At 44.6% G+C, this 20,190-nt stretch overlaps 1 protein-coding gene across 1 annotated transcript in view; it reads right to left on the reverse strand.

Annotated features, from left to right (window-relative positions):
- Nucleotides 1-6,272: 6,272 nt before the first annotated feature.
- Nucleotides 6,273-20,190, reverse strand: part of inppl1a (inositol polyphosphate phosphatase-like 1a) — a 209,712-nt gene continuing 195,794 nt past the window's right edge. Inside the window, exons 26-28 of the mRNA XM_041198873.1 lie at nt 16,282-17,056; nt 15,669-15,805; nt 6,273-10,147 (exon numbers count right to left, since the gene is read on the reverse strand). Of these exons, the coding sequence (XP_041054807.1) occupies nt 10,054-10,147; nt 15,669-15,805; nt 16,282-17,056 (1,006 nt within the window). The 3' untranslated portion in view covers nt 6,273-10,053. The remainder of the gene's footprint in view (nt 10,148-15,668; nt 15,806-16,281; nt 17,057-20,190) is intronic.

Raw genomic sequence — 20,190 nt, forward strand, 5'->3', positions numbered from 1 at the left:
TTACTGAATCCCCCACTATCAACACCCTGGGGGTTACTATTGACCAGAAACTGAACTGGACTAGCCATATAAATACTGCGGCTACAAGAGCAGGTCAGAGGCTAGGAATTATGTGACGAATAACTCGCCTCCTGACTCCCCAGAGCCTGTCCACCATCTGCAAGGCACAAGTCAGGAACAGTGTGATGGAATACTCCCCACTTGCCTGGATGAGTGCAGCTCCCACATCACTGAAGAAGCTGGACACCATCAGGACAAAGTAGTCAGTTTGATTGAGACCACATTCATTCCCTCCACCACCGACGCACAGTAGCAGCAGTGTGTACCATCTACAAGATGCACTGCAGGAATTCACCAAGGCTCCTTAGACAGCACCTTCCAAACCTATGATCACTACTACCTAGGACAAGGGCAGCAGATAGATGGGAACACCACCACCTGGAAGTTCCCCTCCAAGTCACTCACCATTCTGACTTGGAAATATATCGCCGTTCCTTCACTGCCGCTGGGTCAAAATCCTGTAACTTCCTCCCTAACAGCACTGCGAGTGTACCAGACCACATGGACTGCAGCGGTTCAAGAAGGCAGCTTACCATTACCTTCTCAAGGGCAACTAGGGATGTGCAATAAACGCTGGCCCAGCCAGCAAAGCCCACATCCTGTGAATTAATTTTTTAAGAAGGCAGATTCACCCCTTTGTTAATGAAGAATCTATCTAACTCTGCCTTAAAAATATTCAAAGACCCTGTTTCCACCGCCTTTTGAGGAAGAGAGTTCCAAAGACTCTCAACCCTCGGAAAAAAAATTTCTCCTCATCTACGTCTTAAGTGAGCAACCCCTTATTTTTAAACTGTGACCCCTGGTTCTAGATTCTCCCACAAGAGGAAACATCTTCTCCACATCCACCCTGTCAAGACCCCTCAGGATCTTAAAGGTTTCAATCAAGTCACCTCTTACTCTTCTAAATTCCAGTCCAACCTTGCCTCATAAGACAATCCACCCATTCCTGGTATTGGTCTAGTAAACCTGCTCTGAGCTGCTTCTAACGCATTTAAATATTTCCTTAAATATGACCACCAATACGAAACACAGTACTCTAGGTGTGGCCTCACCATACCTTGTACAACTGAAGCATAACCTCCCTACTTTTGTACTCAATTCCCCTCGCAATAAACGATAACATTCTATTAGCTTTCCTAATTACTTGCTGTACCTGCATACTAACCTTTTGTGATTCATGCACTAGGACACCCAGATCCCTCTGAATCTCAGACCTCTGCAATCTCTCATCATTTAGATATGCTTTCTTATTCTTCCTGCCAAAATGGACAATTTCACATTTGCCCACATTATACTCCATTTGCCAGATCTTTGCCCACTCACTTAACCTATGTCACTTTGTAACCTTCTTATGTCCTCTTCACAATTTACTTTCCCACCTATCTTTGTGTCATCAGCACATTTAGCAACTATACCATCTGTCCCTTCATCCAAGTCATTTATATAAATTGTAAAAAATTGAGGCCCCAACACTGATCCCTGTGGCTCGTTACATCCCGTCAACCAGAAAAAGGTCCATTTATGGCTACCTTCTGTTTCCTGTTAGCTAGCCAATCTTCTATCTGTGCCAATGTTACCCCCTACACCATGAGCTTTTATGTGGAACCTTATCAAATGCCTTCTGGAAATCCATCGGTTCCTCTTTATCCACAGCACGTGTGACTCCTTCAAAGGACTCCAATAAATTGGTTAAACATGATTTCCCTTTCACAAAACCATGTTAACTCTGCCTGATTGCCTTGAACATTTCTTCATGCCCTGCTACAACATCTTGAAGAATAGCTTCTAACATTTTCCTTATGATAGACGTTAAGCTAACTGGCCTTGTAGTTTCCTGCTTTCTGTTTCCCTCCATTTTTGAATAAAGGAGTTACATGAGCTGTTTTCCAATCTAATGGAACCTTTCCCAAATCAAGGGAATTTTGGAAAATTAAAAACAATGCACTAGCCGTTTCTTTCAAGACCCGGGGATTTGTCAGCCCGCAGCTCCAAGAATTTGCTCAATACCACTTCCCTGGTGATTGTAATTTTCCTGAGTTCCTCTTTCCCTTCTAATTCCTGATTTACAGCTATCTCTGGGATGTTACTTGTAATCTGTATAGTGAAGACTGATGCAAAATACCAGTTCAATGCATCTGTCACCTTCTTACTTTCCATTAGTAATTCCCCAGACTCACTTCCTATCAGACCAACGTTCACTTTGTTAACTCTTTTCTTTTTTAAATATCTACAGAAACTCTTATATCCATCTTTATTTTTCCAGCTAGCTTTCTCTCGTACGCTAATTTTTCCCTCATTAACCCATCGGCATTCTTTGCTGTTCTTTATATCCCGTCCAATCTACTGACCTGCCACCCATCTTTGCGCAATTATACGCTTTTTCATTAAGTCTGATGCTGTCTTTAGCTTTTTTTAAAGTTACCCACAGATGGTGGGTCCCCCCCTTGGGAATTTCCTTAAGAACTCAACTCTTATGAAACAAACTAATGCTATAATAGGAAGTCAGCAGGGTTGATGTTCAGAAAGGTAAAAGTAAATGGATTTTACTCCAATGACACAGAGCTTGAATTCCAAACAGTCTGGCACTCAACAGGGCAACAGTGGCTGAGTGACCTCTAGTGGCAAAATACATTTGCTGCTGGCAGCAAGTAGATTTTCACCAATGTCTGAGAATTTGGGTTGGTTTTATATAATTTACAAGGTTTGGTTCTTTCACCAGGCTAAGAGTAGAGCGTCAATATTTGCATTTTGACTCTCGCATATCCTCTTGCACTTGATCATTCACTGTTGGCATGCTGATCTACATTGGCACTAGGTTAAGGGCTTTGATTTTAAAATTCACATCCACATTTCCAAATGACTCCCTGGCCTCGCCCTCCCTATCTCCATAACCTCCTGGGTCCCACAACACTCCAAGGTCTCTGCACTCCTCCAATTCTGGACTCAAGCACCCCTGACCTTAATCGCGCCACTATTGGTGGCCGTGCCTTCAGCTGCCTGTGCACCAAGCTTTGGAATTCCCTCCCTAAACTGTTCGACCTCTCCTTCCTCCTTTAAGATGCTCCTTAAAATCAACGTCTTTTAACCAATCTTTAAGTCACCTCCCTTAATATCTCCTTGCGACTCAATGTCAAACATTGCTCAATAATCGCCCGAAGTGTCTTGGGACGTTTTAACTGCTTTAAAGGCATTACATAAATGCAAGTTATCAACCAACAAAGTGCATTAAGAAGCACCTTATATTACTGCATCATGTCTCACTCAGTCATCGACCAGATGCTTTTTACATGAGGTGATTGAGGAGTGCTGAGATTCAACTCTGTGGTTGCCTTCAGAAGTTGGAGAGGAATTTATTTTTCCCCTGAATTGATTTAGGGCTTACTTTTAAGATTTTTTCCCCCTCCTTTCCCAGGGGATTTTGGGGCAACCAGTGGGAGGAAAAGCTGGGACCTGATGCAACAGCCCTCATTTACCTGTCCTTTTCCTATGAAAAACTTTCTGGTATGTTATGAAAGCTGATGTCAGCCAGCTGTGGCTCAGTGGGTAGCACTTGTGCCTCAGAGTCAAAACATTATGGGTTCAAGCCCTACTCCAGGGTTTAAGCACAAAAATCCAGACTAACACTCCTGTACTGAGGGAGTGCTGCACTGTTGGAGGTGCTTTCTTTTGGATGATATGTTAAACCATGGCCCTGCCCTTCCTTTCAGGTGAACATAAATGATTCCATGGCAACACATTTAAAAAAAAAGAATAGTTCTCCCCTTGGTCAATATTTCTTCCTTAATTAGCATCATTTAAAAAATCTGATTATTATCACGTTGCATACAGCAAGCTCCCACAAATAGCAAACTGACTGCTGTATTTCCTACAGAAGCATTGAAAATAGGAATAGGAGTAGGCAATTTGGCCCTTCTAGCCTGCTATACCATTCAATATGATCATAGCTGATCCTCTATCTTAACGCCGTACTCCCACTCTCTCCCCAAGGGGAGAACTATTCTGGTTTTTTTTAATGTTGCCATGGAATCATTTATGTTCACCTGAAAGGATGGGCAGGGCCACGGTTTAACATATCATCCCAAAGAAAGCGCCTCCAACAGTGCACCCTTTGACTCCTTTAATGTCTAGAAATCTATTGCCTTCTTAAAACATATTCAGTGACTTGGCCTCCACAACCTTCCATGGTAGAAAATGGGGAGGCGATGGTGTAGTGCTATTTTTTCTGAGCTAGTAATCCAGAGACCCCAGGGTAATGCCTGGGAACCTTGGTTCGAATCCTGCCACGGTAGCTGATGGAATTTGAATTCAATAAAAATCCGGAATTAAAAGTCTAATGATGACCAGGAAACCATTGTTGGTTGTTGCAAGAACCCATCTGGTTCACTAATGTCCTTTAGGGGCGGAAATCTGCCTGGTCTACCCACAGCAATGTGGTTGACTCTTAGATGCCTTTTGATTAGAGATGGGCAATAAATGCTGGCCTAGCATTTAGCCTAGCTGACCCAATCTCTCCTCTTACGACAAATCAGTCTAGTGAACGTTCGCTGCGCTCCCTCTATGGCAAGTATATCCATTCTTAGTAGGGAAACCAAAACTACACACAATACTCCAGGTATGGTCTCACCTGAAAGCAGGCATGCTTGCTTTCAGTAATTGGTGTACAAGGCCCCTGCCATTCTGTTTTTCCTACCGAAAGTGGATAACTTCACACTTATTCACGTTATACAGCACCCTGCCATAAGACATAGGAGCAGAAATTAGGCCATTTGGCTAATTGAGTCTGCTCTGCTATTCAATCATGGCTGATAAGCTTCTCAGCCCCATTCTCCTGCCTTCTCCCCGTAACCTTTGAAATTTTCCATACCATTGCCGTGTATTTGTCCACTCACTCAACCTGTCTGAATCGCCTTGATGCCTCTTTACATCCTCCTCACCATTCAGCAACACTTCAAAAATAAAGTGCCTTGAGACATCCAGTGGCCATGAAAGGAATTACAGAAATCTACCCTTTTTAAAAAATTAATAATCATTATAGTTTCAGTAAAGAACAAAAATGTAATGCCCTCTGTTGAGATTTCAACAAAAACATTACACCAACTTGTCTCCTTTCATTTTTACATACAATACATTTTTGTTTGCCCGAATGTGGGCAGTGCTTTCAAATCCCTCAACACAAATCCGATTCAATCTTTCAGTCAGAGGGAGATCCTCCCATGTGGAAAAGTACATGGGATATTTTAATTGGTCACTAGTTGTCCTCCACCCAGCGAGTGGTTAGGATCTGGAATGCACTGCCTGAGAGTGTGGTGGAGCCAGATTCCATAGAGACATTCAAGGAGGAATTAGATTATTATTTGAAAAGGAAGAATGTGCAGGAATACAGGAAGAAGCTGGGGAATGGCACTAAGTGATTTGCTCCTTTGTAGAATCAGCACAGATCTGATGGGCTGCAGTGGTTGTCTTCATTAGTCGGTGAGGAATTGCTTTTGCCCCTGAATTAGTTTAGGGTTTACTTTTAAGTTCTTTTTCCCTCCTTTCCAAGGGGATTATAGGACTACCAGTGAGAGGGAAACCTGATGCATCAGCCCTCATTGCCCTGTCCACTTCTGATAAAAAATTCTTTCTGGCATGTCATGAAGACTGTGCCAACCAGATGTCAACTGTGGCTCAGTGAGTAGCACTCTTGCATTTGAAAATTCTGGGTTCAAATCCCACTCCAGGGTTTGAGCACAAATGAGTCTACTCCATTCTTTCTTCATCATATCCTACTATCCCATTTTCCATCATGCTTATTTAGCTTCCCCCTCATTGTTTCTATGCTATCTGCCTCAACCACTTTTCATGGGAACAAGTTACACATTCCCTAGTAAAGATATTTCTCGAATTGCTTATTGGATTTATTAGCAGAACTATATTATGATAAAGCACAGGAAGCCATTCAGCCCATTGCCCTTCTGCCAGCTCTTTGAAAGAGCTAGCTAATTTGTCCCACACCCCTGCCCTTTCTCCATTGCCCTGCAAATATTTATCCAATTCCCTTTTAAAAAGTTACTGATTAATCTACTCCCATCACTGCTACTGAAAGAGTTTTTAACTACCATTTTCTAGATCATTAGCAGGTGTGGCAATGTAGCTCTCCCTCCCTGAAACATGAGGATACACGAGGCCCAATTCAAAAATCACAGTGAACAGAAAGTGACTACAAACTCAAGTGTTGTTAAAAAGAGCTTTAGTTTTAAACAGTATTATACAGACATAATTAAGTCATTAAAAATACAAAACTTCACTAAACAAAAGGAACATGCACAACACGCGTGTGCACACACACGCTATGTCCTTGTCACCTGATTTTTGCTGTTCTTGCCAGGATTGTGTCACAGCTAAAACAGCAACTCTGTGCTTCTCACCAATGCACATCAAAGAAAAGAGAGACAGGTCGGGGACGGAGCAAACAGGGAAGGCAATAAAAACCTTGGCATAATTGCATTAAATATCACAGATAAAAGCAACTGCACAAACTCCTCCACTTAGCTACAGTTACAATACATTAAAAGCAAAATAAAAGATGATTATACAAAGACTTGACATCTCAGCTTCTGGCAGTTCACGCAACTTAATTCATAATTATTCTAAAAAAGGTTGAGGTGTTTTAAATTTTTTTTTAAAACAAACATCTGGAGAAAAGACTTAGGGAAAAAAAAGCAACATTGAACTGGACTCAGCACCTCTGAATGAGGGAACACTGTCAGCACAGAATGAGTGTCACTGTATTCTTAGCACCAGACAGTCCGGAACAAAACAACAAGCCAAAAGTGCAAATAGCTCAGTCCCTGACCCTGGTGTGTTACAAATTCTTACTACCTTTTGGTTTTCTCAGAAAAAGGGTCTTTCCTCCTGCCCCCAAGAAAACGGTGTTGGGGGTTAACAGGAGCCTTCAAGGCCGAGGTGGATAGATTGTTGTTGGGTAAGGGTTTCAAGGGATATGGAACAATGATAGGAAAATGATCAGCTGGGACCAAACCAAACACTGGAGCAGTCATGAGGGGCTGAATGGCTGCCTCCTGTTCTGAATCTAACTGTGCTCCGGTCCAATGTTTACTAGGCTGCGATATGAGAAACCTGCAAAGTGAGATGAAGCTGAGCAGGCAACACAGTGATACCTTTGACAAAATTACCTCAAGCCATCCAGGGCGAGAGAAACTCAGTCAGAGCAGCCAGGGGATGAACGCGTCTCCCTATAGGAACCTCTGCAGAATCACTGTGCTATGAAAGGTGGGGGGGGGGGGGGGGGGCCCCGGTTTTAAAAACAGCCCCTCATTCAGGAAACAAATAGATATTTCTCACACAGGAGTTCTCAATAACAGCAAAACACTTTTCACAACTCTGCACCATCAATTATTCAATATTTAAACAACACTGCACAGCATGGAGGTGTCTGTACAGTGAGGGTGAGGCAAATTACATTCAAAAGCAAAAGTGAGTGCAAATTTTCCTTTCGTTATTTTTATTGGGTTTGACGTAGAACCTGCATTCAGGTCACTACTGGCAGTTTAGTTAATCTGGGAATGCGGTTGTGGGATGGCGGTCGGCGGGGGGGTGGGGATGGGGGTGGGGGAGATGAGAGCTGTGGGAAACAGAAGAGAGAGAGAGAGTCGAGAGCTAGGAAGTGAGAGGATGAAGGGGAGAGAAATAAATGCATTTATATCGTGCCTTTCATGACCTCAGGGTATCTCAAAGTGCTCTATAGCCAGTGAAGTACCTGGAAGTGCACTCAACGTTGTAATGTAGGAAATGCTGCACACAAACTAACTGCAGCGAGCTTCCACAAACAGAATGAGGAAATGACCAGAAAATCTGTTTCAGGTGTTGGTTGAGGGACAAATATTGGCCAGGATGCCAGAGAGAATCTCCATTGCTCTTCTTCCAATACTGCCGCGGGATGTTTTACATCCATTCGACAAGGCTTAACGTCTCATGCAAAAGACAGCACTTCCGACCTTGCAGCGCTGGGAGTGTCAGTCTGCATTGTGCCCTCAAGTCTCTGGAATCAGGCTTGAACCCATGACGTGAGAGAGTGCTGCCCACTGAGCCAAGAGGGGGAGTGTTTGTTTGATTGATTGACGCTGGTACAGAATCTAGACAGGACACTATATATCAAAGCAAGCAAAGTTAACCAGAGACTGTGCAACAGAACCAGCTGTTCCAGATTTCAGGTGCATCCAATAAATGCAGATTGAACAAGACATTTTGCACAACAAGGAAACAAACTGGGAATGCTCACCCATTCCATTTTCCAGAAACAACTTTCCCTTAGTCCTGCTGTTACAGTTAATGCCCACAGGCCTGCCAGACTGCGGAGGGTGGGGGGGGCTGAGCGGTTAAGCTTGAGATTTGGCAGAGTTCCAGATTCCTACCATGCTTTGCCTTCCTGCACAAATTGCTGTGGAAATCTGGCACTCATAGATCAGGAAACCGAGGACACTACCCGATCCAGTCTGATGGGAACTGTGCAGACCTGGGAAACGCAAGGTAGGGGACAGAGATTGACTTCAAAATAACAGGGGGTGGGTGGGCAGGGATGGGGGTGGGTCATTTTTCACACCACTGATCCTGTAGTCTGAGAGATTCATGTCAAATTTACATTGCAGGTCCAAATCCACAAACACCATCGAGACTGTTCAAACTCATTTCACCTAGGCAATTGCTGAATTGTGTCCAGCCCCACCAGTGTGACTGATAAGGACTTATTTTACCCATACTACGATTTCAGGTACAAGAGAAGAAGCTCCTATAAACAGGTAGAGCACAACAAGACTGAACCAACTCCTGCTTCCAGTCACACAAAGGCAGCCACTGTACAAAGGTGTACGTGATCACTTGCAGGCCGTGAGCAGGTTCCTGTCTTTCCTCACTTCCTCCCTCGGCAGGATGACAGGATGATGAGAGCATAAGGACAAGGGAAAAGATATAAGCTGAAGAAATGCAGAACATTTCCTGACTTCCTTCTGCTTCTGGCAGAGCAGAAGCTGATTGTCATCCATCCCAGCTCTCACTGTGCAACAGAGACTCAAACATTTCCTTTTGTGGTGAAGGGGAAAAGCAGATACCTCTGCACTTTCCTAACACCATTTCCCATATTCTCTCCATCCGGTCTCTCTCTTTCACCCTCCTGCTCCCACCTTGTCCCACAGAATACTAAATGGGATCCATTTGACCACAATCAGAAGAGTAGATCTATTTTGATAAACACTTGAGATTCAGATTCTGACTTCTGCAAAACCCAGACTGAGCCCACACTTTCACAACCTGCCCTTCTTTCCTTTATTCCAACACAGCACAGCACAGGTGCATAATAACTATTGGTGGGCGTCTCATCATCCCAACACTAAACCTAAACGATTGCCTCCCCATGCCACAAAAAGCTAAAGGCAATTGCTGGACCCACAGTTGATGCCACCATCTCCCCTCTTCCCCTGGGCAGACAAATTCGATGACAAACCCACAGATGGTGTTTCTAGGCACAGCAGGCTGTGCACTGTCAATGGAGTCATCACTGCCCACCTCTCGCCCTCAACCGACAGAAGCTGCATTAACGGGACTCCCTAGTTTCCAATTGATTTGGCATCATTGCATTGCTTTTCTGCGTCCTCCCGGAGAACATGGAGGTGATTCTCACCTAATGTTTTCATATAAAAGATAACAAAATGCATTGAATTCCCCTGTGTTAATTGCAGGGCCAGAGACACCCAATGACGTGAAGGGAAGAGTGGATAAATAGGACAGACTGGAAGAAATGGCAGGCTCAGTACTCCGCAGTATGGTTAGTCCTACAATCAGTGCTTGGGGCAGTAAGTGCCCTCATCCGGACCGGTCAGTTGGGTTTATGTTCTTCCTTTTTAATATTGTTTCTGGAGTTTCGGAGCTACTGTTTATCAAGTGAAAAAAAATGTCTTCCTAAGGCACTTAAAAAAAAACAACATAAAACCCAGCAAGTTATTTTCCAGGTTGCTGCAAACTCTCCAGCAGAACGTTCTGGTGAGCAGGATCTGTAACTCCAGCCTCTTCCAGGTCATCCTTTGTTATGTCGCTGTTGAGGAATCAAAAAGAAAAAATGGGAACAAGCGTCATTTGAAGGCATTCCATCTCCCCATCCTTGCTGTCCATTTGCCCTCCTTCCTGACTCTCACTATGAGATGGTTCCATCAAGCGTTAGGGAAAAGTTTAGTGTAGGTTCATCTGAATGGTATTTTGGATAAAAGAGCTAAGTTATGAGCAAAGGCTGCACAGACGAGGCTTATATTCCACTGGGTATTTAAGATTTAGGGAGTGACCTGCTTGAGCTTTTCTTTGTTGATAGGGTTGACAGAAACTATTTCATCTGGTGGCGTGGTGGGGAAGAGTCTGGAACAAGGGGTTAGAACCATAAAATTAGATCTAGACTGTTCAGATGTGATGCAGGATGCACTCCTTCACACAAAGGGGAGTGAGAATCTGGAACACTCTAGAAAGCTGCTAAGGGTTGGGGAATCAAGGTAGATAAATGGAATTAAGATACAGGTCATCCCTGATCTAACTTTGGCGGAACAGGACTTTCCTCTGTACCTATGATCGATCCGAGGGGTGAGCTACTCTCTAGTTCACTGCCTAAGCCGCCATTCTTCACACTGTGAACAGGGGCAATGAGTACTGGTAGAAGAGCTCTAAACTAAATAGTCCAGGGTGGGGATGTTCATGTAAGCAGAGACTTGGAAAGTTAAAGAACAAGATGATAGTACAGGACGGCAATGAGGTTAATGACAACCAGAGTGTGACAGTATGGGACAGAGCGTACAAACATAAGAGTAAGTGCACCAGCAAATAAAGTCAGAGTAGAGAAAAACGGTAAAAGATCAGAATTCAAGGCTCGTTCTCTGAATGTATGCAGCATTCATAATAAGATGGGTGAATTGACAGCACAAATAGAAATGAGTGTGATAATGATAGCCATTACAGAGACAAGGTTGCAAGGTGACCAAGATTGAGGTCTGAATATTCAAAGCTATTTCACGTTTCAGGAGGACAGGATGAAAGCAAAAGGAGGTGGGGTGGCTCTGTAAAGGACGAGGTCAGTACAGTAGTGAGAAATGATCCTGATACAGAAGATCCGTTTGGATGGAGATAAGAAATAGCAGAAGAAAGTAGTCACTGTTGCGAGTAGTTTAAATGCCACCCAACAATACATAAACACTGGAGGATACAGAAGGATGCAGAATACATTAAAAAGTAATTGGGGCTTGTAAGAGACGTACTTCAGTAATTGGTTGGAGGAATCAGATTGGCAAAGGGATCCTGGAAGGTAAGCTCACAAAAAGTGTATTCGGGGCAGTTTCTTAGAACAATATGTTCTAGAACCAACAAGGGAGCAGGCTATGTTAAACCTGACAATGTGCAATGAGACAGGATTGGTTAATTAATGACCTCACATTAAAGGACCCTCTAGGTAAGAGTGATTATAACATGATGGAGTTTCATATTCGATTTGACTGAGAAGTTTGGGTCTAAAACTAGTACCTTAAACTTAAATAAAGGCAATTGCAATTGCATGGCTAACTATATCTTTAGCTAAAGTGGACAGGGAAAATAGGTTAAAAGGTAAGACAGTAGAGAAGCAGTGACAGATATTTAAAGAGATATTTCATAACTCAACAAAGATGAGTTCCATTGAAAAAGAAAGACTATGAGGACACACCATCCTTGGCTAACTAAGTAAGTTAAGTATGCTACAATCAAAGAAAAAGCATCCAACACTGAAGGTTAGTGGTAGGCCAGAAGATTGGACAGATTTTAGAAACCAGCAAAGGATCACTGAAAAAATAAGAGGAAGAAATTAAGGTACAAGAGAAGCTAGCAAGAAATATAAAAAGACAGTAAAAGCTTCAAGTACACAAAAACGAAAAGAGTAACTTTAGTGAGCATTGGCCCCTTAGTGGTTGCGAGTGGAGAATTAATAATGGGAAACAAGGAAATAGAGACTTTGAACATGTACTTTGCATCTTGCTTCACAGCAGAAGACACAGAAAGCATCCCAAGCATTGTAGAGAAAAAGGTTTTATTTATTCATTAATGGAATGTGGGCGTCTCTGGTTAGGCCAGCATTTATTGCCCATCCCTAATTGCCCTTGAGAAGGCAGTGGTGAGCTACCATCTTGAACTGCTGCAGTCCATGTGGTGTAGGTACACCCACAGTACTGCTAGAAATGGAGTTCCAGGATTTTGACCAGCGACAGACAAGGAACAGCAATATATTTCCAAGTCAGGATAGTGTGTGGCTTGGAGAGGAACTTGCAGGTGGTGGTGTTCTCATGCATCTAATGCCTTTGTCCTTCTAGGTGGTAGAGGTTGCAGGTTTGGCAGGTGTTGTCGAAAGAGCTGCTGCAGTGCATCTTATAGATGGGTACACTGTTGCCATGGTGCATCGGTGGGGGACAGGGTGAATGTTTAGGATGGATGCCAATCAAGCAGGCTGCTTTTTCCTGGAAGGTATCGAGCTTCTTGAGTATTGTTGGAGCTGCACTCATCCAGGCAAGTGGAGAGTATTTCATCAGACGCCTGACTTGTGCCTTGTAGATGGTGGACAGGCTTTGGGGAGTCAGGAGGTGAGTTACTCTCTGCAAAATTCCCAGCTTCTGACCTGCTCCTAGTAGCCACAATATTTATATGGCTGTTCCAGTTCAGTTTCTGGTCAATGGTAACCGCCCTCCCCCCCACCCCTCCCCCCCAGGATGTTGGTGGGGGATTCAGTGATAGTAATGCCATTGATTGTCACTGGGAGATGGTCATTGCCTGTCATGTGTGGTGCAAATGTTGCTTGCCACTTGAACATGTCCAGGTCTTGTTGCATATGGGCACGGACGGCTTCAGTATCTGAGTCGTCGCGAATGGTGCTGAACATTGTGCAATTATCAGCGAACATCCCCACTTCTGACCTTATGATGGAGGTAAGGTCATTGATGAAGCAGTAGATGGTTGGGCCAAGGTCACCACCCTGAGAAACTCCTGCAGTGATGTCCCAGGACTGAAATGATTGGCCTCCAACAGCCACAACCATCTTCCTTTGTGTTGAAATGGCTCCAACTAGTGGAGAGCTTTCCACCAGATTACGTTGACTTCAGGTTTGCTAACAATCCTTGGTGCCACACTCTGTCACATATTGTCTTGATGTCAAGGGCAGTCACTCTCTCACCATCTCGAATTCAGCTCTTTTGTCCATATTTGGAACAAGGCTGTAATGAAGTCAGGAATTGAGTGGCCTGGCAGAACTCAAACTGAGTGTCAGTGAGCAGGCTATTGCTGAGTTAAGTGCCACTTGATAGCATTGTCAACAACACCTTCCAGCACTTTACTGATGGTCGAGAGTAGACTGATGGGGCGATAATTGGTTGGGTTGATTTGTCCTGCTTTTTGTGAATAGCACATACCTGGGCAATTTTCCACATTGTCAGATGGATGTCAGTGTTGTAGCTGTACTTCGCTAGAGGTGCAGCAAGTTCTGGAGCACAAGTTTTCACAAATATTGCTGGAAAAGTCAGGGCCCATAGCCTTTGCAATGCTGGGAAAACTAATGGAACTAAAGGCTAACAAGTCCCCTGGACCTGATGGCCTGCATTTTCTGGTCTTAAAGGAAGTGGCTGCAGAGATAGAGGATGCGTTGGTTGTAATCTTCCAAAATTCCCTTGATTCTGTAAAGGTCCCAGTGGATTGGGAAGCTACAAACAAAACATCCCTATTCAAGAAAGGGGACAGAAAGCAGGAAACTATAGGCCAGTTAGTCTAACATCTATCATTAGGGAAATGCTAGAATCCATTATTAAGGGTTAAGGAGGTAGCGGCAGGACATTTAAAAAATCATAAAATCAGGCAGAGTCAACTTGACTTTGTGAAAAGGAAGTATTGTTTGACTAACTTAGAGTTCTTTGAGAATGTAACAAACAGGGTGGATAAATGGGAACCAGTAGATGTAGTGTATTTGGATTTCCAAAAGACATTCAATAATAAAAGCAAAATACTGTCGGTGCTGCAAATCTGAAATAAAAACAAAGGGCTGGAAAAAACTCAGGTCTGGCAGCATCTGTGGAGAGGGAAAGGGAATTAAGGTCTCAGGTCCAACATGACTTCTTCACAACACTTCTTCAGCCACCCAAGGTGCCACATAAAGGATTACTAAACAAGGTAAGAGCTCATGATGTTGGGTTGATATATTATCATTGATAAAGGACTGGTTGACTAACAGGGAGCAGAGAGCCAGGATAAAGTAGTAATTTTCAGGTTGCACACTGTAGTAGAGTGCCACAGGGATCAGTGCTGGGGCCTCAACTATTTATGATCTAAAAAAATGACCTGGATGGAGGAACAGCTGTATTGGAACCAAATTTGCAGATGATACAAAGATAGGTAGGAAAGCAAGTTATCGGATACAAAGAGGGCACAAAGGGATATAGATATGTTAAGTGAGTGGGCAAAAAATTGGCAGATGGAGTATAATGTGGGAAAATATGAACTTGTCCACTTTGGCAGGAAGAGTAGAATAGCAGAATATTATTTAAATGGATGCTGCAGTACAGAGAGGTCTGAGTGTCCTCACACTTGGATCAAAAGAATTTAGCATGCAGTTACAGAAATTAGGAAGGCAAATGAAATGTTGGCCTTTATTGTAAGCAGGATGGAGTATCAAAGAAGGGAAGTTTTGTAGCTATGTACAGGGCACTGGTAAGACTGCACCTAGAGTAGTGCATACTTTTGGTCTCCTTACTAAGGAAGGACGTACTTTCATTGAAGGCCGTTAGAGAAGGTTCACTGGGCTGATTTCTGAGATGATGGGTTTGTCTCATGACAGAAAGTTGAGGAAGTTGGGCCTATACTCATTGGCGTTTAGAAGAATGAGGGGTGATATTATTGAAACATAGAAGATTCGTATATACATATTCCGAGAGGGTTTGACAGGGTGGATGCTGAGAGGATGTTTCCTCTCATGGGTGAATCTAGAACTAGGGGGCACAGTTTAAAGGTAAGGGGTCTTCCATTTAAGATGGCGATGAGGGGGAATTACGTCTCAGAGGGCCTGTTAGTCTCCGGAATTCTCTTCCCCGGAGAGCAGTGGAGACTGGGTGGTTGAATGTATTCAAGGCTGAGTTAGGCTTTTAGAGAGTCAAGGGTAATGAGGCGCAGGCATTACAATAAGATCAGCCATGATCTTACTGAATGGTAGAGCAGGTTTGAGGTTGAAGGGCCTACTCCTGCTCCTATTTCTTATGTTCTTATTCAGAATTCTGGGGGGGTGGTGGTGCGGGGAAGTGGGGGTGTGGTCAGGGGGTGGTAGTGGTGGTAAAGAGGGCTCACTGAACATTGAAGCAGGCTGGAGCTGCTCACCCTCCCCCACCACGCCTACTTCCCTGTGGACTGCCCTTGACATGGTGGGAAGGCAAATAACCTCTGATAATCCCAGAGCTTTACTGGTGGAAATAAATAGAATTGAACAGCGCTGTTCAGTTTGGGTTATGTGGTTGAATGCTTGTGCAAAAAGTCATTCATTTTGATGCTTATCAGGATCCCTGTCCCCAGCAATGACCTACCTTAGAAATTCTAAGTCGTCCCAACCATTATGGATCAGTCCATCTTCATACCTCTCCAGGCCCAGGCGACGCAACCAGTTGCCTACACTGGAGTCATAGGACAGACTGGAGCTGGTGCTGCTTGCTTGACATGAAGCCTATAGGGATAAAAGAGACAAGGTTACCAATGCCATAAAACGGTGAAACTCCTGATCAGTGATCTCAATGAAGCGTAAGCCCAAGGGCCATCTCTATCTTCTCTGTATTAAATCCCACAGCCTATGAGCATGGTAGATGGGCTGAATGGCCCACTTTCTGACTGATGGACAAAGTCTAAGGCACATGAAGCAAAGGTAGCTAAGTGCATTTGAGATACAGATCGGCCATGACCTAACAGCAGAACAGGCTTTGGGGGCTGAATGGCCATTTATGATTTTAGAGTGGGGTCTAAACATGCATCTGCTTTGTATCTAGATATCTCTCTGAGTAAGTGTACTTGGGACCAATTATCTCCTGGCCCCTTTGATCTGCTGCGTTCCAAATTTTCTCAAAGCGTCACTCAAGATTTGAGAGGATATTGACTATTAGAGCGATTCTGGCACCAGACAGCCCCAAACCCTCCTCTAGTGCTTACCTCTTCAGCCATGTCCTCTTCGATGCTCTCCTTTATGGAGCGTGAAGGGAAGGTGGTGGGCCTGCTGTAGTCAGGGAGCAGCCCTCGGGGAGGCTGGCCTTTCACCGGCAGTGGAGGGTTTCTCTGTAGGGGCTCAGTCTTGCCCGCCTGGTAGTCCACCTCGCTGAGACTCTTGGCCATCTGGAGGGCGGAGTAAGACCGGTCGTCAACGATGCCTTGGTAGGAAGTGCTGCATTGATCAGCCAGGAATGGACTGGCCAAGTGAGGTGTGCCGGAGACCAGCTGCGGCTTGGGATGGGCTTTTGGTGGAAGCGAGGCCTTGCCTTCCAGAGGGTCTGCAGGAGTCCGGTGTTTAGCACCAAGGTTCCTCAAGTCAGGCTCGTCCCTGGTCAGCCCGGCTTTGAGTCGCTGGAGCTCTGTTGAGGAGGCGTAGAAAGGATTATCGATCATATCTATGTCCACCACCTTGGGGAGAGGAGGAGGAGGGTAGTCAGGTGGTGGCCGGTTAAGGGTTAACCCTTCGTCATCCGATAGTGACCCCTCCTCACTCGCTAACGGAAGGCGTCCCGAATGTTGGTGTTTCCTATCTTGTGGGCCAAGTGTAGCCTGGCCTTTGTTTTTCTGCCCTGTCTTGGGAAATGCTGAGGCCTGGTGGTCTGGTGACAGGAGTGCAGCGTGATGTGGGACTCCCTCCAGGATGTAGTAAGCTGGGTTGTTGAAGCTGTTCTTAGAACATAGAACATCTGCGTCGGAGTAAATTTCTTGCTGCTTTGACCTAAGAAAAACACACCCAAGGTTGGTAGTGCCAGTCAACATATAAAGGGAAGATCAACTTTCAATTTACAATATTCTCTGATTCTCATTGGTGTACAGGGATCAATAGGCACTGGCCTGCTCTCAATACCTCATCCATGTGTCAGCCATGGCACACTCACATCAGAGTCAGAAGGTTGTGGATTCAACACCACTCCAGAGACCTGAAGCTGCTAGGACAGTACAGAGGAGTGCTGCACTGCTAGAGGTGCCACCTTTCAGACAATACATTAAACCAAGGTCCCGCTCTCTCAGGTGTATCTAAAATATTCCAAAGTACTATTCTGAAGAGGAGTGGAGTTTGCGCTGTGTCGCTGGGAGTGGTGGGCAAGGCGGCACTATTTATCGCTCAACCAACATCACCGGAACAGATCTGTTCATAGTTTCATTACTGTTTGAGAGAGATTGTGAATTGGCAGCTGCATTTCCTACATTAATACATTGGCAAGAGCAGAGAGAGCTCTCCTCTGACACCAAGAGCAATGAAGCTGTCAGATGATCTGAAAAAACCAAATCACATCTTTCAAGGTAGGGATCCTGCTCACATTATGTCAGGGTGACTAGATGAGCAATAAATGTGATGTGATATGATGTCAGGATTTCCTGGCGTTGGAGGCTGGGGTGCATGTAGCAGGAATTGAAGATCGAGCAAGGATCAGGGACTCACTGAGAAACTGTGACAGGGTGATTAAAATTATGCTGCAAATAGAGCCACCTTCTTCAACCACTGCAGTCCATGTGGCGTAGGTACACCCACAGTGCTGTTACAGAGGGAGTTCAAAGATTTTAACCCAGCGGCAGTGAAGGAACGGCGATATATTTCCAAGTCATGATGGTGTGTGGCTTGGAGGGGAACTCGCAGGTGGTGGTGCTCCCATGGCTGCCCTTGTCCTTCTGGGCGGTAGAGGTTGCATGTTTCGAAGGTGCTGTCGCAGGAGCCTGAGTTCCTGCAGTGCATCTTGTAGATGGCAGACACTGTTGCCACTATGTGCTGTTGGTGGAGGGAGTGAATGTTTAGGGTGGTGGATGGGGTGCCAAGCAAGTGGGCTGCTTTATCATGGATGGTGTCGAGCTTCAAAAGTATTTGGAGCTGCACCCATCCAGGCAAGTGGAGAGTATTCCATCACACTCCTGATATGTGCCTTATAGATGATGGACAGGCTTTAGGGAGTTAGGCGGTGAGTTAAATTACTCACCACAGAATTCCCAACTTCTGACCTGCTCTTGTGGCCACAGTATTTATATGGCTAGTCCAGTTCAGTTTCTGGGCAATGGTAACCCCAGGATGTTGATAGTGGAGGATTCAGTAAGATCAAGAGGAGATGGCTAGATTCTCTCTTGTTGGAGATGGTCATTGCTTGGTACTTGTGTGGTGCGAATGTAACTTGCCACTCATCAGCCCAAGCCTGGATATTGTCCAGGTTTTGCTGTATCTGGACTTCAACTGCTTCAGAATCTGAGGAGTCATGATTGGTACTAAATATTGTGCAATCAACAGCAAACATCCCCACTTCTAATCTTATGATAGAGGGACAGTCATTGATGAAGCAGCTGAAGATGGCTGGGTCCAGGACACTATCCTGAGGAACTCCTCCAATAATATCCTGGGGCTGAGATGATTGACCTCCAACAACCACAACCATCTTCTTTTGTGCTAGGTATGACTCCAACCAGTGGAGAGATTTTCCCCTCATTCCCACTGATTTTGATTTTGCTAGGGCTCCTTGATACCATACTCAGTCAAATATTCAGCCTTGTAATCAAGGGCAGTCACTCTCAGCTCACCTCTTGTGTTCAACTCTTTACAGCCTTAGTCCAGCATGGCCGAAAGAGGTCAAGAGCTTAGTGGCCCTGGTGGAACCCAAACTGATGATCATTGTACAGGTTAGTGGTGAATAAGTGTTCCTTGACAGCACAGTTGATGGCAACTTTAAGGGAAGATGGTGGTATAGTGGTAATGTCACTGGGCTAGTAATCCAGAGGCCCTGCCTAACACTCTGGTGATAAAAGCAAAATATTGCAGATGCTGGAAATCTGAAATAAAAACAGAAAATGCCGAAAACTTAGCAGTTCTGGCAGCTTCTGTGAAGAGAGAAACAGTTAATGTTTCGAGTCCGTATGACTCTTCTTCAGGCGAGATCTAGCATTAACTCTGCTTCTCTCTCCACAGATGCTGCCAGGTCTGATGAGCTTTTCCAGCATTATCTGACATATTCTGGTGACATGGGTTCAAATCCCACCATGATAGCTGGTGAAATTTAAATTCAATTAATAAATCTCGAATATAAAGCTCGTCTCAGTAATAGTGACCATGACAACTATCATTTATTGTTGTTAAAAACCCATCTGATTCACTAGTGACCTTTATGGAAGGAAATCTGTCGTCCTTACCTGGTCTGGCCTATATTTGACTGCAGACCCACAGCAATATGCCAAGTGCCTTCTGAACTGGCCACCCAGTTCAAGGGCAATTAGGGATGGGCAACAAATGCTGACCTTGCCAGTGATGCCGACATCCCATTAAACAATACATGAAAAGAGCCACTTCTATTGCTCTGGTGATCGAGAGTAGTATGACGGCGTGGTAGTTGGCTCGTTTGGATTCATCCTAATTTTTGTGGCCTAACTGGGAAAATTTCCACATTGCTGGGTAGAAGCCAGTATTGTAGCTGTACTGCAACAGCTTGGCTAAGGGTGTGGTTAGTTCTGGAGCACAAGTCTTCAGTACTATAGCTGAGTTTTTGTTAGGGCCCATAGCCTTGGCAGTATCCAATGGCCACAGCCGTTTCTGAGATCACGTTCAATTGGTTGAAGACTGGCATGTGATGACCTCAGGAGGCGGCCAAGGTGGATCACCCACTCGGCACTTCTGGCTGAAGAGTTGCAAATACTTCAGCCTCGTCTTTTGGACTGATGTACTAGGGCTCTCTCTCCCCCACCTCCAAAGATGGACATATTTGTGGAGCCTCTTCTTTTCCTTAGTTTAACTGTCCACCACCATTAATAACAGGATGTGGCAGAGCTTTGATCTGATTTCGTGAGATCGTTTCGCTCCGTCTATAGCACTTCTAGTATGCAGGTAGTCCTGTTTTGCAG

The sequence above is a fragment of the Carcharodon carcharias genome, chromosome 11 (assembly GCF_017639515.1).
Source record: "Carcharodon carcharias isolate sCarCar2 chromosome 11, sCarCar2.pri, whole genome shotgun sequence".
In the NCBI taxonomy this organism is placed as follows: domain Eukaryota; kingdom Metazoa; phylum Chordata; class Chondrichthyes; order Lamniformes; family Lamnidae; genus Carcharodon; species Carcharodon carcharias.